Genomic DNA, 21022 nt, shown 5'->3' with positions numbered 1-21022 from the left:
AGGGGGTTGGACTAGATGACCTCCTAAGGTCCCCTCCAACCCTGATATTCTATGAAAAACTCTATGAAAATGATCAGCAATGAAATAGTTAATGTTAAGCAGTTAAATGTCACCATCAAATTTAAGAGGGAATGAGACTGGTGGAGAGCAGGGAGTTCACAGCTATTGTTTCAGGCTATCTGCAGACTCAAAAAGACAACACTATATTGGTTTATAATTGCTTAACATTTAAAATTATTAGTAACAAAAACATCCAAACATAGGCCAGAATCTTGACATACTTTAGGCCTAATCCTTTAAAACAGGTCAAACAGCAGATACTATTTCAGTGTATTTCACACAGGTTGAGTAACTACAACAGCTAACTAGCTAGGCTTAACTACAAACTCCTGCTAAATTGTGAAGTAAATTTCTCTTTTACTTTTTTCTTCTATTGTATATACTTTACACCTATAAATTTGCAATAGAGATACAGAAGCTCAAGCTATAATATCTGATACAACATTATACTGTGCTATTACTAGATTACACAAGTCTTAATTGACACCTTTTAGATGCAAGAAACTATATTAGAAAATTACAGCTATCAAAAGGCATTGTGTAATAGACCCCTTCAAGAAAGTTTAATTGCCTAGGCAACCTGACCACAAAATACTCCATATAGTTCATACGAGGTTGTCCATTTTAAATATATATATGTGGTCAATGTAAAACAGGGAATCACCACAGAGCAGGTCTGTTTCTAGTGGGGGCTTGCCAGTATCTGTTCTTAGCCCTACACTATTTAACATTTTTAATCAATGACCTGGAAGAAAACATATAATCATTACTAATAAAGTTTGCAGATGACACAAAAATTGGGGGAGAGGTAAATAATGAAGAGGACTGGTCACTGATACAGAGCAATCTGCATCATTTGGTAAAGTGGGTACAAGCGAACAATATGCATTTTAATATGGCCAAATGTAAACGTACACATCAAGGACCAAAGAATGTAGGCCATACTTAAAGGATGGGGAATGCTATCCTGGGAAGTTAGCTGTGAGATGTGCTAAGTGTTTCAAAGAGTTCAGCCTAAATATCATATAGATTTTGAGTCAAGAGAACTGACAACTTCTTAGACAAAAATAAAAGAGTTTTGAATTGTCTTGTAAGCTAAAGATTTTAACCACTATTTGAAACTTTGGTTCAAGTGGCATAAGACCTGGTGGTACTGGTGAAATTCCAGAAGAGTTAGAATAGCTTCAAAATTATTACCTGCATGTTACGTTCTGGGTTTCCTGTGTGACAGTCTTGTGCATGTATCAGTGGCAAAACTTGGCTATGAGTATCACCTGGCCAAGGTAATTCAGAACTGAATTTACACTCTGATAATTAAATAACTTGTCTAAACTTCTAAATGCTACTGTAGAATTGTTTGGTTGAACTGATGTGAGCAGTCCCATAATTCCATTGTCATATAAGCTTGATTGGAAATAAATAAGGATAGATAGTTCCACATTGATACCAGAATCACCCACACACTCATACTAGTAAAGAACTAGGATAAAAGTTTGATAAAACTGTGAATTAATTTAACTGATTTATTATCTCTTGAAAACTAACATCCCACATTGTGGTCAATTTTTCTGTCTGTGAACACCAGAATCTAACCATCTTTATTTTGCTTTTTGTAATTTTTTAAATCTGCTTTAAAAGCTATTTTGGCTAATACAACTCATCAATTTATAATAATTCTTCACTCTGCACTTATGCTAAGGAGAACAGATCCAGAGAATAGTGAGAAACCTAGCAGAGGTAAGTAATTAATTAAATTATTTAGCCAATGTATATTGTGTAACCTATCTTTAATGTGGCTGGTAGGTGTCCAACCCACTACCATGACTTGTTATTTTAGGTCTGTTAATGATTCAATGTGGTTTTGAGCAACTTCCTCAACCTTCCTATGTTGCAGTTTTAATATTGGGTATATACACTTATCTACGTCAATCTTAATTTATTGTTTGCAAAGGATTTTGAAATCCTCTATGCAGCAGCAGGAAGAGCAACACAAAGAGCTTTCCCATGTCTCAAGGGCTGAACATACTGAATCCACAGTACTTTCAGCTCCTGGCATCAAAGGAGACTGGGGCCAAAACAATGACTTGGTGGCAACATATTGTTCTGCTACCAAACTGCCAGGATTACCCAGTTCCACTATTTTAATTTATCAGATTTAAAACTTTTGTAGGAGACATTTTTGTACAAATTAAAAACAAAGACTATCTCTGCTCTGTCATCAAAAGACCTTTATATCATTCCTCTTTCCGTCTCTCTCTAAATATATATTTCTATGCATCTATCATCATTAGTATCAAGGCTTCCTATTAATTACCCAGAAAACATCAGTTCTATCACTATCTCAGATTTTTCTATCATGTCTCTGACTGATGCATCTGAGTACTGTAATTAAATTTCATTAAGTGTTGATGAAATGTGGATTCCATGGTGGGGTCAGCTCTTTGCTTCTCCCAAGTTGTAGGAAGCTCCTTTTAAGGAGGATGAAGTACAAAAGCAATTAGCTCATACTCCAGTAGATTACTTTCTGAGCAGAATGAGTTTTGGTGACTGTCTTCTAAGAGAGATGAGGGACTGTTCTTCAGCTTTATTTATTGAGGGTTGGAGGGTAAAGAGATGCGTTTTGCATTGCACTCCAAAGTTGCCTAGATTTGGGCTCATTTAATCTCTGGTACTTCAGAATAAAGCAAAGGATCTTACATATTGTTTTAAGAGGCATTTGTCTGGTAATTTAAGTCCAAAATTTAAGTTTTGTAAATTATTTTTAAACAAAAACTTAATATAAATTTTTCATGAAAATAATAAAAAAAACAACGAAAACAATTTTGTTTAAAACATTACGTTGCAGCATTTGCAACTGGATACTACAATGTTGTACTAATATGCAAGAAACAAAAATTAAAAAGATTATAAATGAAATGGATTATAAAACAGAAGTGAGACTAACTAGTGTACTACAAAAGGCAAAAAAATAGAGAACAGTGTTTTTGGTTTTAATAAGCAATAATATTTGTAACTGTTAAATAGATTTGTTTAATAAAATACAATTTAAGTTGGCAATGTAATGCTCTACACAGATTCCCCTTCATCCATACATAAATTATTTTGGGATACAAATATTGTGCAATGGGACTTCATGCTGGAGGGTAACTAATAAAGTGTAGTTTTCTGAAAAATTGTGGTAAATAAAACTGTCAAATAGAAAGAGCACTTATGGATCTAGTGTCAGAGTGTACCCAATCACACATGATTTCTCCTCCAGAATTTCAGACTACCAATGCTCCTTTTGTCTGAGAAATTGTTAGGAGTAGCCCATTTGGCACATACTATTTTTTTTTAATCAAACAAAGGTTTAAACTGAAAACAGAAGCCTTAATATCAGAGGGGTAGCCGTGTTCGTTTGTAACCACAAAAACGAGGAGTCTAGCGGCACCTTAAAGACTAACAGATTTATTTGGGTATAAGCTTTTGTGGGTAAAAAACTCACTTCTTCAGATGCAAAAAGAAGTGGGTTTTTTACCCACAAAAGCTTATGCCCAAATAAATCTGTTAGTCTTTAAGGTGCCACCAGACTCCTCGTTGTTTTTGTTGAAGCCTTAATGACATTTCTCTTTCTTAGGCTACGTCCTCACTACGGGGTGGGGGGAGTCGATTTAAGATACGCAAATTCAGCTACGCGAATAGCGTAGCTGAATTCGACGTATCGGAGCCGACTTACCCCGCTGTGAGGACGGCGGCAAATCGACCTCCGCAGCTCCCCCGTCGACGGCGCTTACTCCTACCTCCGCTGGTGGAGTAGAAGCGTCGATTCGGGGATCGATTGTCACGTCCCGACGAGACGCGATACTTCGATCCCCGAGAGATCGATTTCTACCCGCCGATTCAGGCGGGTAGTGTAGACCTGCCCTTAGTCTTGTGTAGTAAGCATGAAAAGAAAGCTAGCATCAAAAAGTACAACTGTTCAGACAGTGGCACAATCTTTCATTACAACAGCAATGACCTAACATTTTTGGTTTTCATGACACTTAAGCTCTTCAGGGCAGGGACTGTTAGTTTTGTGTATAGCTCAGCACAAGGTCACTGAAAAACAAATACAGAGTAATCTAAGATTTTGGTTAAAGACGGATATTTTTGGACCACCTACTGTTGTATTTACTTTGGGCCGGCTGTTTTCTGACATTCCAGGACAATATTCTGGAATTTCTACTCCTTTGTCCTGAAACACACAGCTCAGTCTTATTTTATAAACTTCACCGTTTGGCATCTCGCTATGTGTAAAACTGAGGTTAAACAGTTAAACACTTTTTCCTAAGGAGTGTCAGATCCTGGGCACGTGGTTCTAAATACACTGACAACTTCTAGATCTGTTTTTCCATCATGGTTTCCTCGACAACAATCCCCTGCCAAGGGTGGATGTGATTAGTAAAAGGTGCTGGCCCTTTGTACCACAAAATTCGTATTCATTTTTCTAATAGCATCAGAGACAGAATGGAGATAGACAGGGCCAGATTTAGGGGCAGGCAACCCAGGTGATCACCTGGGGTGCTGGGCTTGGGGGCCACCAGGCTCAGAGTGCTGTTTTTGTTGTTAGGGACAAAAGGGACAATAGAATGTTTGAAGTAAAATGTTTCAGGTATTCTGTACATGGATTCATTTTTCACAAACATCCTAGAACGTTCTGGACTTCTGTAGAATCTTGTGGAACCCTCCAGACTTTCTGAGAACTACATTTTCCTTGAACTTCCTAGAATGTTGTCAGTCATGCCCTTGTGGGTATATAAGGGGTGGGGCATCACCTGTCAGTCAGTGAGATATACGAACGATGTGAAGTGAAGTGAGAGCCCAGCTGCGATATTGTGAACCTTGTTTTACTGTGTAATTGTGAAAACTGTACTTGTGTTTTAAGACTTGAAGAATGTAAGTAGCATCTAATAAAGAACATATTTAATGAGACGTCAGAGAGATCTATTGAACCCCATCTACACAACAATATGAAAGAAATACTGTCACTTCTTTTGCCATGCTTAACACGTAATGTTTGATGACTTTCTAAGACTGTGGAACATTGACTTTTGCTCTCCCTACTACTGTCTGTTTTCCCTATAGAAAATAAAAGATGCCTCATAAGAAGCCTTCAGGAGCTCAGTATAGGAAGCAAAAAGCTCAACTGCAATCTAGTTTGCAGCAAGGGGCAAATTTGATGGGAAAATATCTGAAACAGAATAACAGACAGTAGCGATGATCCCAGTGCAGAAGAAATTGAGAAGTGAAGCATAAATGATGGAAGCCCTGTTACTAAGGAATTAGCAGATTTACCTGAAGATAAGGAATGGAAATGTGAGGAAAGTGATGGAGAATTGTCCAGTTTTCCTGGTGGCGTAAAGGAGAGTGATGATAAAGAAGAATGTGGCTCACATGAAAAGGAGAGTAATCACAAAGAAAAATCTGGTTTATATGAAAAAGAGAAATTATAAAGAAGAATCAGCCTTGCATGATGACAGAAACAGCAGGGAGAAAGACTGTACACCACAAATCGATACATCAGATCCTGCTTTATGGCTAGCGATCCTAAACTCTACCGATATTGATCATACAGCTTTGAATGGGCCGGGGAAAATCCAGGATATGATGTTTCCAGTAAATGAGCAGAAACAACACTTCTCAAAGTCACACTGCGAAAGAATACTCAAGAATGGTGAGCAACTGAATTGGCGTTGGCTAGTTTACTCAAAATCAACTGACAAAGTGTTCTGTTTTTGTTGAAAATATTTGACAAGAATTCACTTTCCAGGTACAATTAGTGGTATAACTTAGCTGATGCTCTGAAGCAACATGAAAAGTCACCTCGCCATTTTACAGGCTACTTCAAATGGATGGAGGTCAAGTCCAGAAAACCAATGCATTATTAATGTAGAAACCCAGCTTTGGAGGAATGTGCTCGAGTGTCTGATCTCAATTACCCTCTTCCTTGCAAAGAATAATTTGGCTTTCTGGGGCTTGTCAGATAAGTTGTTCAGTGAACAGAATGGTTATTTCCTTGGTTTGGTAGAGCTCCTTGGGAAATACAACGTCATGCGTGAGCACCTACATTGAGTAGATCGTAAAGAAGCTATGGACTATTACTGCAGCAAAACAATTCAAAATGAATGGACTGACCTTATGGCAAGGAAAGTGCTTGATAACACAGCTTGGCAAAGCGAAGTATTACACTATAATAATGGTCTGCACTCCTGACATTAGTTATAGTGAAAAGATGTCATTTACAGTAAGATTTGTTGATGACAAGGATGGCTGTATCCAAGTAAAGGAACACTTCATCTGTTTCTGGTCTGTGGATGACTCTACTAGAAAAGGCCTAACAGAACTGTTTATGAACATTTTGAATGAGAATAAAATAAAGCTTCAGGACTGCCACAGCCAAGGCTACGACAACGGCACAAACGTGAAGGGAAGAAACAGTGGTGTTCAGGCAAGGATCCTTGCGCTGAATCAAGAGCTTTCTTCATGCCTTGTGGCTGCCATTCCCTCAACCTGGTTGTGTCTCTCTTCAGAGTACTGCAAAGGATATACATCCTGTTTTCAGCATCAACTGTCAGGTGTCAGATTCTCACAGACATTACAAATCTGACCATGAAGTCGCTAAGTGATACTTGCTGGGAGAGCCTCATTGACAGCATAAGGCCACTGAGGTAGCAAGTAATTGAAGTTGACGACGCCCTGATGGAACTGGTGTAGTTGACTAAAGCCAAGGCAGGAATCCAACAAGGAGCAAAGCCTGCAAACCAGATCATTGACTTCAAATTTCTGATCTCAATTGTGGTTTGGCACGATATCCTGTTCCAAGTAAATGTTGTAAACAAGGCATTACAAACTCAGTTGATGGACATCGCAACCGCTACTACTTTGATGAGAAGCTGCTTTGATTTAATTGTGGCCTACAGAGACAACAGATTCGAAGATGGCATCACTGCTGCCAAAGCAATGGTGGAAAACGTAGGAGTTGAGCCTGTCTTCAAGGAAACTCATATGCATCAGAAGAAAAATTCAAGAGGGAGGTTTTTTGCTCGCTTATTGACACTGCTCAAGTGTCAACTGAAGAAAGATTTGGATAAATGAAGCACCATGAAAAGGCCTGTTTTTTCTATATGACCTTAGTAAGCTGCCAGTGGACAGGAAAACACTCTTGAACAATTGTACAGACCTTCACCAGATGCTGACACATGGGGAATGTTCGGACGTCAATGATAAAGACCTCTATGCCAAATTGGACAACATCCATCACATTTTGCTACACGGGAAGAACTCTCCACTCCAAGTTCTCCAATTCATTCATGATGCAGAGCTGAAGGACACTTTTCCTAATGTGTGGATAGCTTTGAGGATTCTGCTCAGGCTGCTGGTCACAGTTGCAATTGGTGAGTGCATCTTTTCAAAGCTCAGGCTCATTAAAACATATCTTCAATCGATTGATGGGTGATGAAAGACTGACATCACTTGCTATTTTATCACTTGAAAATGCCATTGGCCAGTCTTTGAATTTCTCTGATGCTGTGCTTCAGTTTGCGAGGGCAAAGGCGAGAAAAGCAACCTTTTGAACTAACGGACTAGGGTTAACATTCTAAGGCTGTCACCTACTGTAACAAAAGTTAACACTGGCCCACCCAATGCTAGTGCACAGTTCAATTTCTTGATGTTAGTACATTTCAGTTATTCTTAAAATTATAATGTTTCTATAAACTGAGGAAACAATTATTTGCTATATATGACAAGAATAAATACAGATTTACAGATCTCAGTGGGCAAATTTATTGTTGTACATGACAGGGATAAATCATGCATGCAAATCGTGCATCAAAGTTGTGAAATGGGCAATAAATGCAATTTAAAAAAAGCTATTCAGGAAAGTTTAACAAATGGCGGGAAGGGGATGCTGAAGATGCTCCTGGCCTGGGACGCCATTTGGTCTAGGGCCGACCCTGGAGATAGAATACATTGTTTCTCAAGTCTGGCCAGTGATATGAGATGGATGGTACTGACCCTTTGTCCTGAGGACATCCAACAATGCTAGAAATCAGTTTGTTATGTATGCTTGCATCATTCTGAATAAAAGAGCTGTTTTTGAGATAAAAGAATTGGAGAGTCTGGAAGTGATTCTAACTGTCTTTACCTTCTCCAAATAAAATTTCTCACAGCATCAAAGATACTTTTAGATACTCCAGAAACGAAGAATGTGTCAGAAAGGGAAGAATCAGAATCCAGATAAGTCTTTTAACTGTAACTTTGATCTAGGGTTCACCGATCCATAGAATATTTGCCAAATATCACAACAACTGTTCAGTGAATACCAATGAAATTAATCAAAGACTAGCATGTCGAACACTATTCGAGCAGCTCTACTCTGCTACTCACACTATATATGTCCATATTTAATTAAGCCTCAAAAATGTGATGAACTGAAAGCATTTAATCACACAACAATTATTTTATATTGTCCCAAGTACACAGTGCTTCAAGGGGGTGATTGAAACTCCAGAATCATTGACCACTCAGAATAAAGCATGTGGGATGTCAACTTGAGGTAGCTCTTTGGGTTTTATATAAATGAGAGAGATGGCAGACCTTCTTGAACAGAGAGCTTTTTCCTAGGAAATCAAGCATCATATTAAGGCTACATAAGGGGGAACATTCCAACTTGGATGTGGAAAGGGCTAACCTGCTTCATTTTATTTAAAAACCATAGACATCAAAATACCTATTTATATAAATACATTGGGAAGAGACAGAAACAATACCAAGGGGGGGAAATGCTACCAACATTCTTTCATTCCTCCTCCTGTCAGTGTCAAGATTTTTCAGGTACACACTACAGTTTTTAACAACATTTAGTAAAATACAGCCTGAAAAGTTGTTTATGTTGTTTTTAAAAAAATTTAAACCAGGCCTTCTTTATTTGATGCTTTTTTCTACTCTATACATCTAAACACTTAGCAGAACTTCACTTGCTGCTGGACTACATTTAGCTGCAATTTAAAAAAAAAAACACTTAACTTGGAACTGTTTAATGTCCCACCTTCAGTTTTTTGTAACAGAAATTCAAAGCTAAAACAACCAAGCTGCAAATTAAGAACTGCTGGATCTTGGCAATGAGCTAGGTAAACAGCAAATAAATTACATTTAAAACTACTTCTTAGAAGCTAACCTAGTAGTACAGTAGTGACTTTGCACCGCCACAGGGGAAACCTGGGTTTAATACTTGCTTTTGGGGCAAACAAATGCTAGTGAAACAGTGATCATCTCCTTGGGTGTCATGGAGAAGGCAATAACAAAAGTATTTTTTATATCTCTAAACAGAAACAATCCCCACCTCAACTGAACAAGTGGAACTGACAGAAGCAATTGGAAGGATTAAATACTTTACTCTACAGAATAATCAAAAAATAAAATGAATGTACCCTTAAAACTGTATTTCTACTCTGAAAAATGACTATAACAGTTATAAAAAAATATATAATCTATATAAACTATAAGAATTGGCAGATTCTTACTCAGCTTATCTGCTCTCTGTGTGAATTTAGAACTAAATCAAAGCTGACTAACAATAATTTTTACAACTTTTTAATACTACAGTGCCAATGAAACTCTGGGAGAGTGAGGTGGATTCTACTCTAGCTCACGCATCATAATCAGAATTGTTAGTTTTGAATGCAGAATTCATTGTTGCAGTGCTGCCACTCTGTTTATTTTACTATAAGTCTTGTGATATTTGTCATTTTCTTAAAGCCCAAACCTCTGATGTCATGTTATGTGAGCTTTCATTTTCAAAAGAAAGCACATTTCTAGCTATCATGGTTTCAAAAAAGCTTGACAATGTGAAAGGCTCAAAACCCAGAAGTCAAACAGAGCCCTAAATTAATTATTTTTTAAGTTCTTGTGAATTTTGAATGCATGGATTTTGAATTTGTGATGTATAGGTAACAAAGAATTTAGGTTTGACTTTCAGATTGAGTTTGCAAAGTGGGAAGTAAAAAAAATAATAATAATAATAATTTTTTATATGTAAAGTGAGGAGATCTGATCTTAAATGGTATTTGAACAAATAATTTTTCAGACTAAAACCAACTTCAAGGTGTTCCACATTATATTTTAGTGGTTCAATAATACACTGGCTTAGATGGTGAAAGACATAAATGCCACATGGCCACCTTGAGTTTTATTTTATGATGCTGCTCCTGCTATATCAAAACGTACATATTTTCAAACTGCATACAAATATGTCACAAGGAAATTGTACACTGGGAGATTTGTAACAAAGTTTCATAAGTAATCAGGGTTCCAGGATTTCCTAACAGAATAGGGTGTGTATGTGTGTTTTAAAAAACACATGTACTGTACAAACCAACACACAACCATGGGTGATGAAGACTGTGGCAAAGTCAGAATCAATTCCAGCACTTACAACTATCATCTATGAGAGAGGTTTCATATAAAATTCTCTTCTTCAAAGGATGACTATACCTAAAACCACATTAAAAAAAATAATTATTGGAAGCTTCTATAAAGTAAAATTTCAGTGAGGAGATGTCAATAAGCAGGCACCCCTACTCAAAAAAAAAAAAAAAAAAAAAGAAAGGGAAAAAAAAGAATTTATATATTGCTTTTTAGTAGGATCCTACTTCAAGTTACTGTACAGTGCAGTCTAATGCTTAATTTCAGTAAGTCTCAAAGATATAGTTTGCCTTTCAAATATATTCAGAAGAACTACATAGTAGCCCACATATTTTCTGCTTCAGCAAAATCCAGATTTAGATGCCAATCTCAATATCATTTTGCGGCGTCTTAAAAACAAATAATAATAATATAGCATGCATTTGCCCCAGTCTTTCTTTAATGTTTTTGTCACCAATTTCTACTTGTCACACATAAAATTGCATGAGGTAAATTATCTTTCACTTTCCTCAAGTGTAATAAAATAAAGAGAGGACATTAAATTACTCTACTTTGGCATCTAGTTTTGTTCTTATAACTCTAGGTTCTCTCAAAGAACATGCTTTTTCCACTCAGGAGTTCTTTTCCTGATACAGAGGCATTCACTTCTCAGAAAAGGAAGTCAAGGAATAGTTAACTACTGAATCCTCCTGGGAAGCAACAAGTTCCAGAGAACAGGGCACATCAAGCTAGGAATCAGAAGACCTGGATTCTATGTGTGGTTCTGCTATTGTTTCAAGTGTATGACTTTGAAAAAGTCTTTTAGTATTTCCATGCCCGATTTTGCTCATCTGGAAAATAAGAATAAATAGAGTGCATATCCATTTGTCAAGAGCTTTGAAGTTTGCTGATGGAGAGCTACGTGAATGCTAGGGGATATATTATTTTGCTATAGCTGAATAAGTCTTGAGATTTCTTAAACACACAACCTTTTTTTGTTTGTTAATCATGTTGTAAAATCATGTCAGTTTTTTACATATCACTTAGATGAGTGTTTTCGTTATCATGGCTGTAAGCTCCTCCAGATACTGGACCGGGGTGAAATCCCGGCATCATTCAGTCAATGGGAGCATTGCCAGGTTTCCATCCTGGTCTTCTAATTGGCTTAAAAAGCCATGCACCCCTATGGCATTATGTACATATTTATTTTCTAAACCAGCAATTAATCTTCTCTGTTTTGTGGAATACATTACTTAAAACTCTAGTACATTGTCATAATACTTCTTGGTCTATTCAACTGCACTGAAGAGGACAATGAGAAAACAAAGTAGAGTTGTCAACAAGGAGTCATTCCTGTTTCTATTCCTAAACTACTTCTTTTTTCACTCTCTACTACATTTGGGTACATTTCCTTCTGCTTTTCCTTTGCTTTAATAAATGATACTTCAAGGAAGGAGTGCTTGATAGTCTCAAAGAATTAAGATGTCATAGTACAGCTTGAGGCCAAGCTAGTCAAATACCTTTAGATTTAGAGGAACACCACCCAGTTGTGCTGATGGAAACAGAGATTCCTTAAAGGCAAATCCCATTTTGCTAGCAATATTGCTTCCAATTTAGCATCACACTACATGCAACTATGGCAGGCTAGAGCAGCAAAAGCACAATGACTACAAAAGAAATACAATGCGAAAGACTGGTCTTTTAAAGTAACATTTAAAAATATACTTTTCAAATTCAGTTCAGATAAGTACAGCAAAAACACAGAGGATTGAATACTCTGGATTTTGTCCCCAAAAGTATATCACTTACCTGTTATTACACTTCTCTGAAGGCTGTATCTTGAATTGATCCAGGCTGTTGGGTCATGAGGCCTCAAGCCATGCTTCAAAAGGGCTTTCAAAGGTTCCAGAAATTACTGAAAGCTCCCCCGTTTGCGGGAGCAGCTGTGAGCCAGGATAGGGAGTGGCGTTACATAAGATGCATTATAACCCCAAACTATTTAATCCTTTTTGACCAAATAAATTTAACCTAGGAAACAGTAGGACAGGCATAGCCTAACTCAGTTCACAGCTTCTTTTTTTTTTGGCCTCAGGGACACTTCTGCAAATAAGAAGTCTGCAGACTGCTAGGTCCCCAGCTATCTGAGGGGGTGGATGGGTGTTCATGTGTATATTAGTATGCATATATGCTGGTGAATTTTAGGTTATTAATTTAATATGAATGAATTCTCAAGGATACAAAAGGATACCACCACCCACAACTCACCCCTTCTTCACCATGTTAAACCCTCTTTTACAACACTGTACTATTTCCTAAGAACTAGCATTGAGAAAACGTTTAAAAGGTTTCCAAATGTTCCGATATTTATGCCTGAGAGGCCCACTCTCTTTTAGCCACTGACAGGGCCAGGTCTCTGTTGGTTAACGTGTTGGTTCCCAGAGATGGTGGAACCAGAGGAAGCAATACAACATTGCAAACCTCATTTCCACAAAACAGATTGGGAGGGGGGGGCGGAGACAGGGAACGGGGTAAATATCTGAAATCACTGCACCAAACCTTGGTCTCATTGAATTCTATGGCAGAACTCTGACTCCAGTGAGTCCAGGATTTCGCCCATTACTATCCCGAAAGCCTTCCAGTTCTCAAAAAAAAAAAAAAAAAAAAAAAAAAAAAAAAAACACGTCAAAAGGGATCTGTAGACAGAGGAACCCAACAACACTAAAAAGCACAGGGCATTCTGTTCTTATCTGTGAATTCCCATTACCTTATTAGTGTGCGTCACGGCCTTAATGTTATTTTAAACACAGAATGTGAGGGGAAATGTTTCTCAACTACCCACAAATTATTTTTAGCATTGTAAAAATTTGTTGAGTGGAGTAAACAGTAGTTACTGTTTAAAATATTGTTGTTTCATTTGTACATCTATGTAAAAATTTAGGTCAAACTAAAACAATTGCTATGTGGACCAAAGAACAGGAGGGGTGCATATGTACTGAGACTCAAGCTTTATTTACCCCTCCCAATACCAAGCAATCAGAATGTACAATACCAAGCAATCAGAATCAGTTTAAAATAGGAAACACCTTTAAAAAATTAATCTTCCCCAAATTTAACACTCCTGATCCAGCACCACAATTCTTGGCCAGGACCAGGTATGTCAAGTCTCAGCAGAGTACATTCTTATCCGTTATTAAAAACCCATTTGAAACAGGGGTTTAAAATGGAAAGATGAAACAACCTTAGGTCTGATCCTGCAATGGTAACTACTAACATGGTTCCCTGTGCTCATGTGAGATCCTGCTAAAGTTAAAGAGCTAATTGACTCTACATGGATGTAGAGATCCATGCTAAATATATCACTACAGAAACAAGATCACATATACTATTGTAAAAGTTACATAAGGCAACAATGTTTCTCATTAAATAAGAAACTTTGCCATCAGTACCAGAGAGAAAGGAGTTGATAATTGGATGATATGAAAGTTTCTCTCTATAGAAATAACTGTAGCTATCCATACACAGTTAAGGCTCACAGCTGCTTCCTTAGATAGGAGAAGGTGTGGTCCTGAAATTTCTGGAGGTCTTATAACCCAACACTGTGGATCTCTGCCATGATACATTCTTTTAGAGAAGTAGTAATACATTCCAACAAAAATTCTTAAAACAAGCACAGGTTACACACTGAAATTCCTCTATACTTAAAATGAAAATTCAACAAACATTTTATGTACCACATTCCTCAATTTTTTTTTCTTTTTCCTAATTCTGGCTGGGCTTTCTTGAAATGCCTGGCCTGTCCATTAACCTCTAGGTACTCGGAGTAACTTATAACGGAATATTGTCAAAATACTTTTAAACAACAAGTGTAGAAACAGTGTGCTAGGAGAAGTTGCTACAATAACTTGAAGGTTGAAAATGCATCATGGCATATCTTTGTAATGTATGCGTGTTTCAGTTATATAAAGGACCACGGAAATTTATACTAGTTTTGTGCTATGTTAATGGCATTTGAAATTATTCAAAAATATTCTATAGCATGGGAACTTCATCTGTTGACATTTAAACATGACAAAATAAATACTCCAGTTTTCACTATTTGTTATAACCGTTCACAATAAAAGGATATGATGACTTAATACATGGACTTTTTATCCTGACTGGAATGTTTAAATAAGTTCATATTTAAGAATGGAGAGAAACAGTTTATAAGATTTAATTTATTTTATGGGTTAATAAATAAGGTAAAATTTCACAGTGGTAAAATCAGACATAATATTATCCTTGGTTAACAAAATCAGGGTTTTTGTTTGTTTGTTTTTAAAGCATATTCCCCTTTTCTCCCATTTCCCTTACCTCCTAAAAATGTACTGTTGTAAATTTTAGTCTTCTGCTGGATATAGTTTTACTTTACAAATAGTTGGCAGTATTTGACTATTATATAATTTTTAAATGAAAATTCAAGTTCTTTAGAAAAATAAAACTAATTTGTTTTCAAGCTGTTTTATAAAGGCCATCACTGCCAGTAGAAAATGGGCAGAGCCAATCAATATGAGCTGTGTTGTATAACAGTACATTTGTTAGTATATCAGTAAACCTGATGATCTTCTTTCTCCATCCATTGAAGTTAACAGGACTTCTCAGATTCTTAACGTGTTTAAGTGCTTTCCTGGATTCGGCTGATATCAGTTTTTAGAATGCTGCCGTTTCAAGAAGAGATACAAAAAAGCAACGTCTCTTTCTCAGAGATCTATGTGGTTGCACTGTATTGTCAACAATAAAGTGGCAAATCTTTTTAGTACAGAGATTGACCTTTTGTGAAGGTCAAAACACGCTATGTTGGTAAAAGTATGCAAACTAACAAGTCAAGGAAAAATATTTTTTAAAAACAGTTTTGTATTTATTTTAAAAATATTTTCCAATATCAATTTTTTTCATTGTGTTACTGTCAAATATTTCTTAACAGTTAAACATAACTATTGTCTGGCAACATGAAAACAATTAGATGTGAGCAGGAAGTCAATTCTGAGGAAGGCTTTATTTTGTATTCTGAACACTGCTAGTCAGTTACAGGACTTGGCACTTCCCGTTTTATGCAGAGATCTTCTACTTCATCATCCTGACAGCATCAGTGTTACCAGTTGAAAATTTAAATTACTAAAATTTTGGGGGCATGTGAGTTTTTAAGCACAGATTATATTTCCCCCCTAAAGTAATACATGTACATCAGTTCAGCCATTTTTCAAGTTGGTAAATATTATTGGTTTCAGATATTTAAAAAACTCATTTTCAAATTATATACGTTTAGAAACCAACATTGCTGATATTTGATCTTATGTATGAGCTAATGTCTCTTAGTATTTTCTTCCAAAGAAAAGAAAATTATAAATGTCAAAGTCTGAAAAAGAAAAATCTATTGAGCATGCAAAAAAAATGACATAACCATTTATCTACAAGGCCCGTATGTTGATGAAACATTACAGTGAGATTGAAAATCATAAGCCACTTTGATCTCTCTATGCAAGTGTCTCACATCGACACACTACAAGAGAAAGACTTATTTGTTTTTAAAGAGAGACTATTTTAATCCCGAGAATATAACTTCCTTTAAAGGAAAGTAAATCCAGTGCACCATAATGCTGCATGGAAATTAACATCTTATAGGAATGCTACAGGGGATTTACCTTTAAGTAAGATAAGAGTTTGGGCCCATTTGTCAGACTTCTCTTAAATTCTGTTTTTTTGGTTGGTTGGTTGTTTTTGCTCATGCACTTTTGTCACTGAAGTTGCTGTAGCTTCCTCAAACTCACTACAGCGTCTCCCACAAATTAAGTAGCTCTTAAAACCAAAACAGAAATGTTTTTAAATGTTAAGATATTTAAGATCTAGCAATCTCCATAAAAGCAGGGAAATTCAGAATCAATCCTGACTCAGTCCACTTCACAGGCATTACGTGACATTTAGGGCCACATCTTGGCATCCAGCTCTTAGCGTGAGGCAAATGCAGCTTGAGAGCCCTGGGCTGGTGTGATTTAGTGGCCTCTGAGCTCTGTCTGGATCCCAAGAGCTGTACTGCAACTTCCTGGCCAACAACCTAATCTGCTTCCTATGCGACTCTGTCCTACCTGAGCACTGAAGTCAAGATGATGGGCAGTTCCAACTGTGAACTGAGAATGAGCAGGGGAGGTCTAATTTCCTTGCCTTTACAGACTGCAGTAAGGCCTAACATTATTTATTATTTAACATTTCGAGATTTAACGTAGATATTCATGTTTTTCATTATTTAAAAGAAAATTTAAATAAAAAATGTTCTATAATACAGGGATACTTTTAATAGGATTTGTTAGAAGCAGCATGACACACAACATGCAATTCATTCTCCCATGGTACAATTAATTTTTGAGACACTGTAATAATAATATTTTCAGCAACTGTATATGCCTAAAACAACACTAAAGGGGAAATGTAAGAACCATTTTATCATTAAATCATGCAGTGATTTATTACCCTTTTACCTAGTAACATGTTACTATGCTTATAGAGATATATTTAATCAAAATGTTAATGTGGTCTCCCTTCATAGCGAGCAGGCCATCTATAGCCTATTATGTATAAGAACTAACTCACAACTCTTAGTCTGTTTACAGGTACTTTATAACAGGAAATGGCATGACACCTCTTGATTAATAAAAACATGTACAGCTATAATCTTTAAACCTACAGAAATATTCAGTTTTATTACTCAGGTAATTTTAAATGACCAAATGCTTTCTTAAGATTCTTAGTTATGCTTTTTTTATCTGAATTCTTGGAAAACAATCATTTCATACTATCTTGATTTTGGTATGAAAAGTTGAAGCGCTAAATCATTATATTATAGGGTAAGAGCAACTTCCACAGCATGTTTTTCTCACCTTTTCTGTCAGGTTTGAGGTTCCGATCCACTGGTGGTGGTTCACATTCTGCAACAGGTACTGGCCTTCTGGGAGGGGTCTTTGGACTGGACCTGAAACCCATGTGGGCGGGTGGAGGGACTTGCATTCCAAATAATGAAAAATCAAATGTGCCTGGTGTCATAGGTACATAGTTTGTCTCTTGGATGGGTTCAGTAAAGCTGCTGGAATGCTGCCGTGGTGGAGAGTTAGGATTCATTGGGACATAGTTTTCATCCAGCTCTTCACTTGAAACACTTCCCACTGTGAACATGCTTCTGTTTTTCTAGAATTAACATACATTTCCTTTAACAACAAAATAATCAGTTATGCTATCAGCTGTGAAATCAGATTCATATTTTAATCTCATCTACTAAAAATATTGTGCAACTCTACACCCTGGTTTTGTACTACAGAACACAGAACATGCAAATGTTTTGTCAGTATAGTCTCAAGTCAGATCAAATCATACTTACAAAGCCTTCCAGTGAGCTAGCTCTGTCATTTGGAAATGATCGTGGAATATCATAGCAGTCTTGAGAACTAATATCTAAAGAATGAAAGGGGTGAAAGTAGGTATTTATTTTCTCATCTCAGTACCTGTCATGTACGTACATTAGACCACTTTTCCACAGTCTGTAGTTGTTTACTATCTGCTTTCAAGTGCAATTCAAGTTACTGATCTTTAAAGCGCTAGTCATCAAATAATCAAACAGGGGGAGAAAGAGAGCGAGACAGATACACCTGCTATATGATGGTGCAGAGTGGTATAAAGGTTTTGCCAACCTACGTTTGGGATGACTGCACTACTTATCAGCAAAGCTTCTATCTACTATATAAGTCACACTTTAAAGATCTGATACTGACATTTTCCAGGACCAGAAACAAGTGATGCATCCTGTTGAAAAGCTGAGAGGTCCCATTTCCAAATGGTACAAAATATCTATATCTGCCATAACAGATTTTGAGATCTCGGTGTTTCACATGCAGTTCTACTTGGAAAAGTGACTTGAAGAACAGAATTGTGGGTCAGAAGTTTTCTGACAGAATATTTTCTACTGGAAATTGCTGATTCAACAGAATTGAAACATTCTACGGAAACATGTAAATTCCATCAAAACTTTCAAAGGAAACTTACCTGGTTTCCTGCCAGATCACCTGCCTGTCTCCTTGGCAGCCCAGCCTCCCAGGGCCTCCAGCAACTTGGGAGGCCAGCTGTCCAACTGGCTTGCTGGTGCACTGGCAAACCAGTCGACCAGCTAACCTGGAAATTTTCAAAAATATCCATTTTGGTTTTTCCAAAATGGAATTTTTTTGAAAATTTCCATTTCATGTGAAATTTCACATTTCCAACTTTTAATTCCAAAATCAGAATGAAATATATTTCCCATGGGGCAGAAATTCTAGTTCTTGCCTATCTCTTATTGTGGGTTGCCTATTTATTTTGTCTCAATATTTCCATTTCAATTTTGCTAAATTTACAGGTGAAACATTTGGGGAAGGGGATGGCCTTTTGGAGTTTGGTTTTAAATGTTGTAATTTTGAAATACTAATTCATTCTTTCCATTAAACAAAACATTAAAATAATATCCATACAACTATATCATCAATTCCTTTTTTGTATTTTGCCTTAAAATGTTCCCTACCTAATTCCTCTCTCCAAAGGACTTCTTTTTTAAGATCCCTCACCTATAATTAATATTACTCTAATTGGTTTAATAATTTATATTAACATTACATTGTTATGCTCAGTTGTCTCCGAAAACTAAGGCATCCATTAGAGCATCAGAGACATTTACAAGATTAATGGAATGGATTTCTCTATATTTGACTGGAGATGTAACACCACCATCTCCCAACCTTTCCATTGTTCTTAAAAACAGAAATGTATATTGCTTTTGATATTTAATTAATCTTAGCTTGAAAGAGAGAAAAAAGACAGAAAAAACTGTAAGTTGCAAATTTTTCCTTAGGCAGAAGCAGCTGGATGTTAAGAAACATCCAAAAATGTGTTAAGTCTCATATGGAAAATAATAAGTATACTTTAAAGTCCAGAAATACAAACATGTTTTAATTATTATATTTTCTAGACAAACTGCATTATATATACACTTAATCACAGGGAGGTAAATATATTTTTTGTACCAGCAGAAATAAAGGTATGGGTTTATCTAGAAACATAGGGCCTAGAGCAGTCCCCACAGAAATCAATGGGACTCCTTCTATTGACCTCAACAGGAGTGAGATGGGGCCATTAGAAACTAACCTTATACTTTTTGATATCAATCATTCAGTAAGTATTAAACTCCTTTAATGAAATTGATAATAACAAACAGAATTAATTCTCCACCTTCAGATATCAAAGACAAATCCAATATTAATATATTTGACCCTCTTTTTTAAAAAGATTTCTAGGATTTCAATGATACTTTGCAATAGAGAGATCCTTAATCAAGAGCCCCTATGCTTTGCTACTTTGTTTCCAGAGTCTAAGTTCTTTTATTCCCACATCTACACATTTTTTCCTTTTGAAGACTATCTTCAACTGGAAAAATTTTAGTAGTAACAAGCTTGGCATCTAAAGACCACCCTTCAATACCTTTGTGATGGGGTGTACTCCCCACTCTGGTTCTGAGAGGGATGAATTAGGCCAGGTGAGTCCAAACAGCCAATTAAGCAGCAAATGAGGCAGATATAGGCTGAGTGGAAAGCCCTGATTAGAGAGAAGGTCACCTGAGCAAAGGTGGGTTGGGCTAGCATAAAGGAAGCTAGCATCAGAAAAGGCTTTCAGGAGGAAGTTTGCAGTGACCTCCTCTTTAGTAGAAAGGGAAGGAAGGAAGCCAGGGAAAGAGTACAACCCTGGGGAGGTCTGGCCCTCAGAGAAGGGCCTACACTGAAGAGAGCATGGTGGACAAGAGAGCCCGTGGGACACAGAGTAGGAAGCAGCCCAGGGAGTAAGCTGCAAGGTTGGGGACTGAACAAATCTTTGCTGTGTTTTGTTGGGTCCCTGGGCTGGAACCCGGAGTAGAGGGTGGGCCCAGGTTCCCCTACCAGCCACTGAGGGAATGGCACCATGGGGCAGTGAACAGAAAGACTGCCTGAGACATTACTGGAGTGACATTGTCAGGGCAGTGAGGACTGCCTCATGCTTTTTGTGGCAAGAGACTTTGAAAAATCACCCTGGAAGGGAAAACCGCTGTGATTTGGCCGGAGGGCTGAGGCCACCGCAGCTCCTGGAGCGAGAGGGGCTGCAGACAGACAGCAATACAGAGAGACAGAGTGCAGCTGGCAGAAGGGGAGTCTGCCTCACAGAACTAATCCCCAGAACAGCCAGGAGGAGGTGCTATCTGCAGTGGATAGAGTGCCCTGTCACAATCTTGAAGAGCAGGAAGTATTGGTCTAAAGAAGAAAAAGATATACAGTGCTCAAGTGTCAGCTATGTCAAGTATAAACTCAGCACCAGTTGAGAAGGGAGATGGAAGAGTGGCTCTAAACCACTTTTCTGATCCCCCAATCTAGGATGGCTAAAACCAGAACAGCCCCAGTGTAACTTAGAACAGCTTCTGAGTTGCTCTGTGTTTCCAGCTGCAGCCAGCTGGATATTTTGTGCT

General features: G+C 37.2%; 1 protein-coding gene across 2 annotated transcripts in view; it reads right to left on the bottom strand.

Moving 5' to 3' along the window:
- The window catches only part of GAB1 (GRB2 associated binding protein 1), a 139600-nt gene that overhangs the window by 8430 nt on the left and 110148 nt on the right, over positions 1-21022 (bottom strand). For both annotated transcript variants that reach the window (XM_065405352.1, XM_065405353.1), the window contains exons 5-6: positions 17888-17961; positions 17394-17697 (exon numbers count right to left, since the gene is read on the bottom strand). In XM_065405352.1, the coding sequence (XP_065261424.1) occupies positions 17394-17697; positions 17888-17961 (378 nt within the window). The remainder of the gene's footprint in view (positions 1-17393; positions 17698-17887; positions 17962-21022) is intronic.

The sequence above is a fragment of the Emys orbicularis genome, chromosome 5, assembly GCF_028017835.1.
Source record: "Emys orbicularis isolate rEmyOrb1 chromosome 5, rEmyOrb1.hap1, whole genome shotgun sequence".
Lineage (NCBI taxonomy): Eukaryota > Metazoa > Chordata > Testudines > Emydidae > Emys > Emys orbicularis.
Note: the sequence above shows the minus strand (reverse complement) of the source record. Positions and strands in the feature narration are given on the sequence as shown.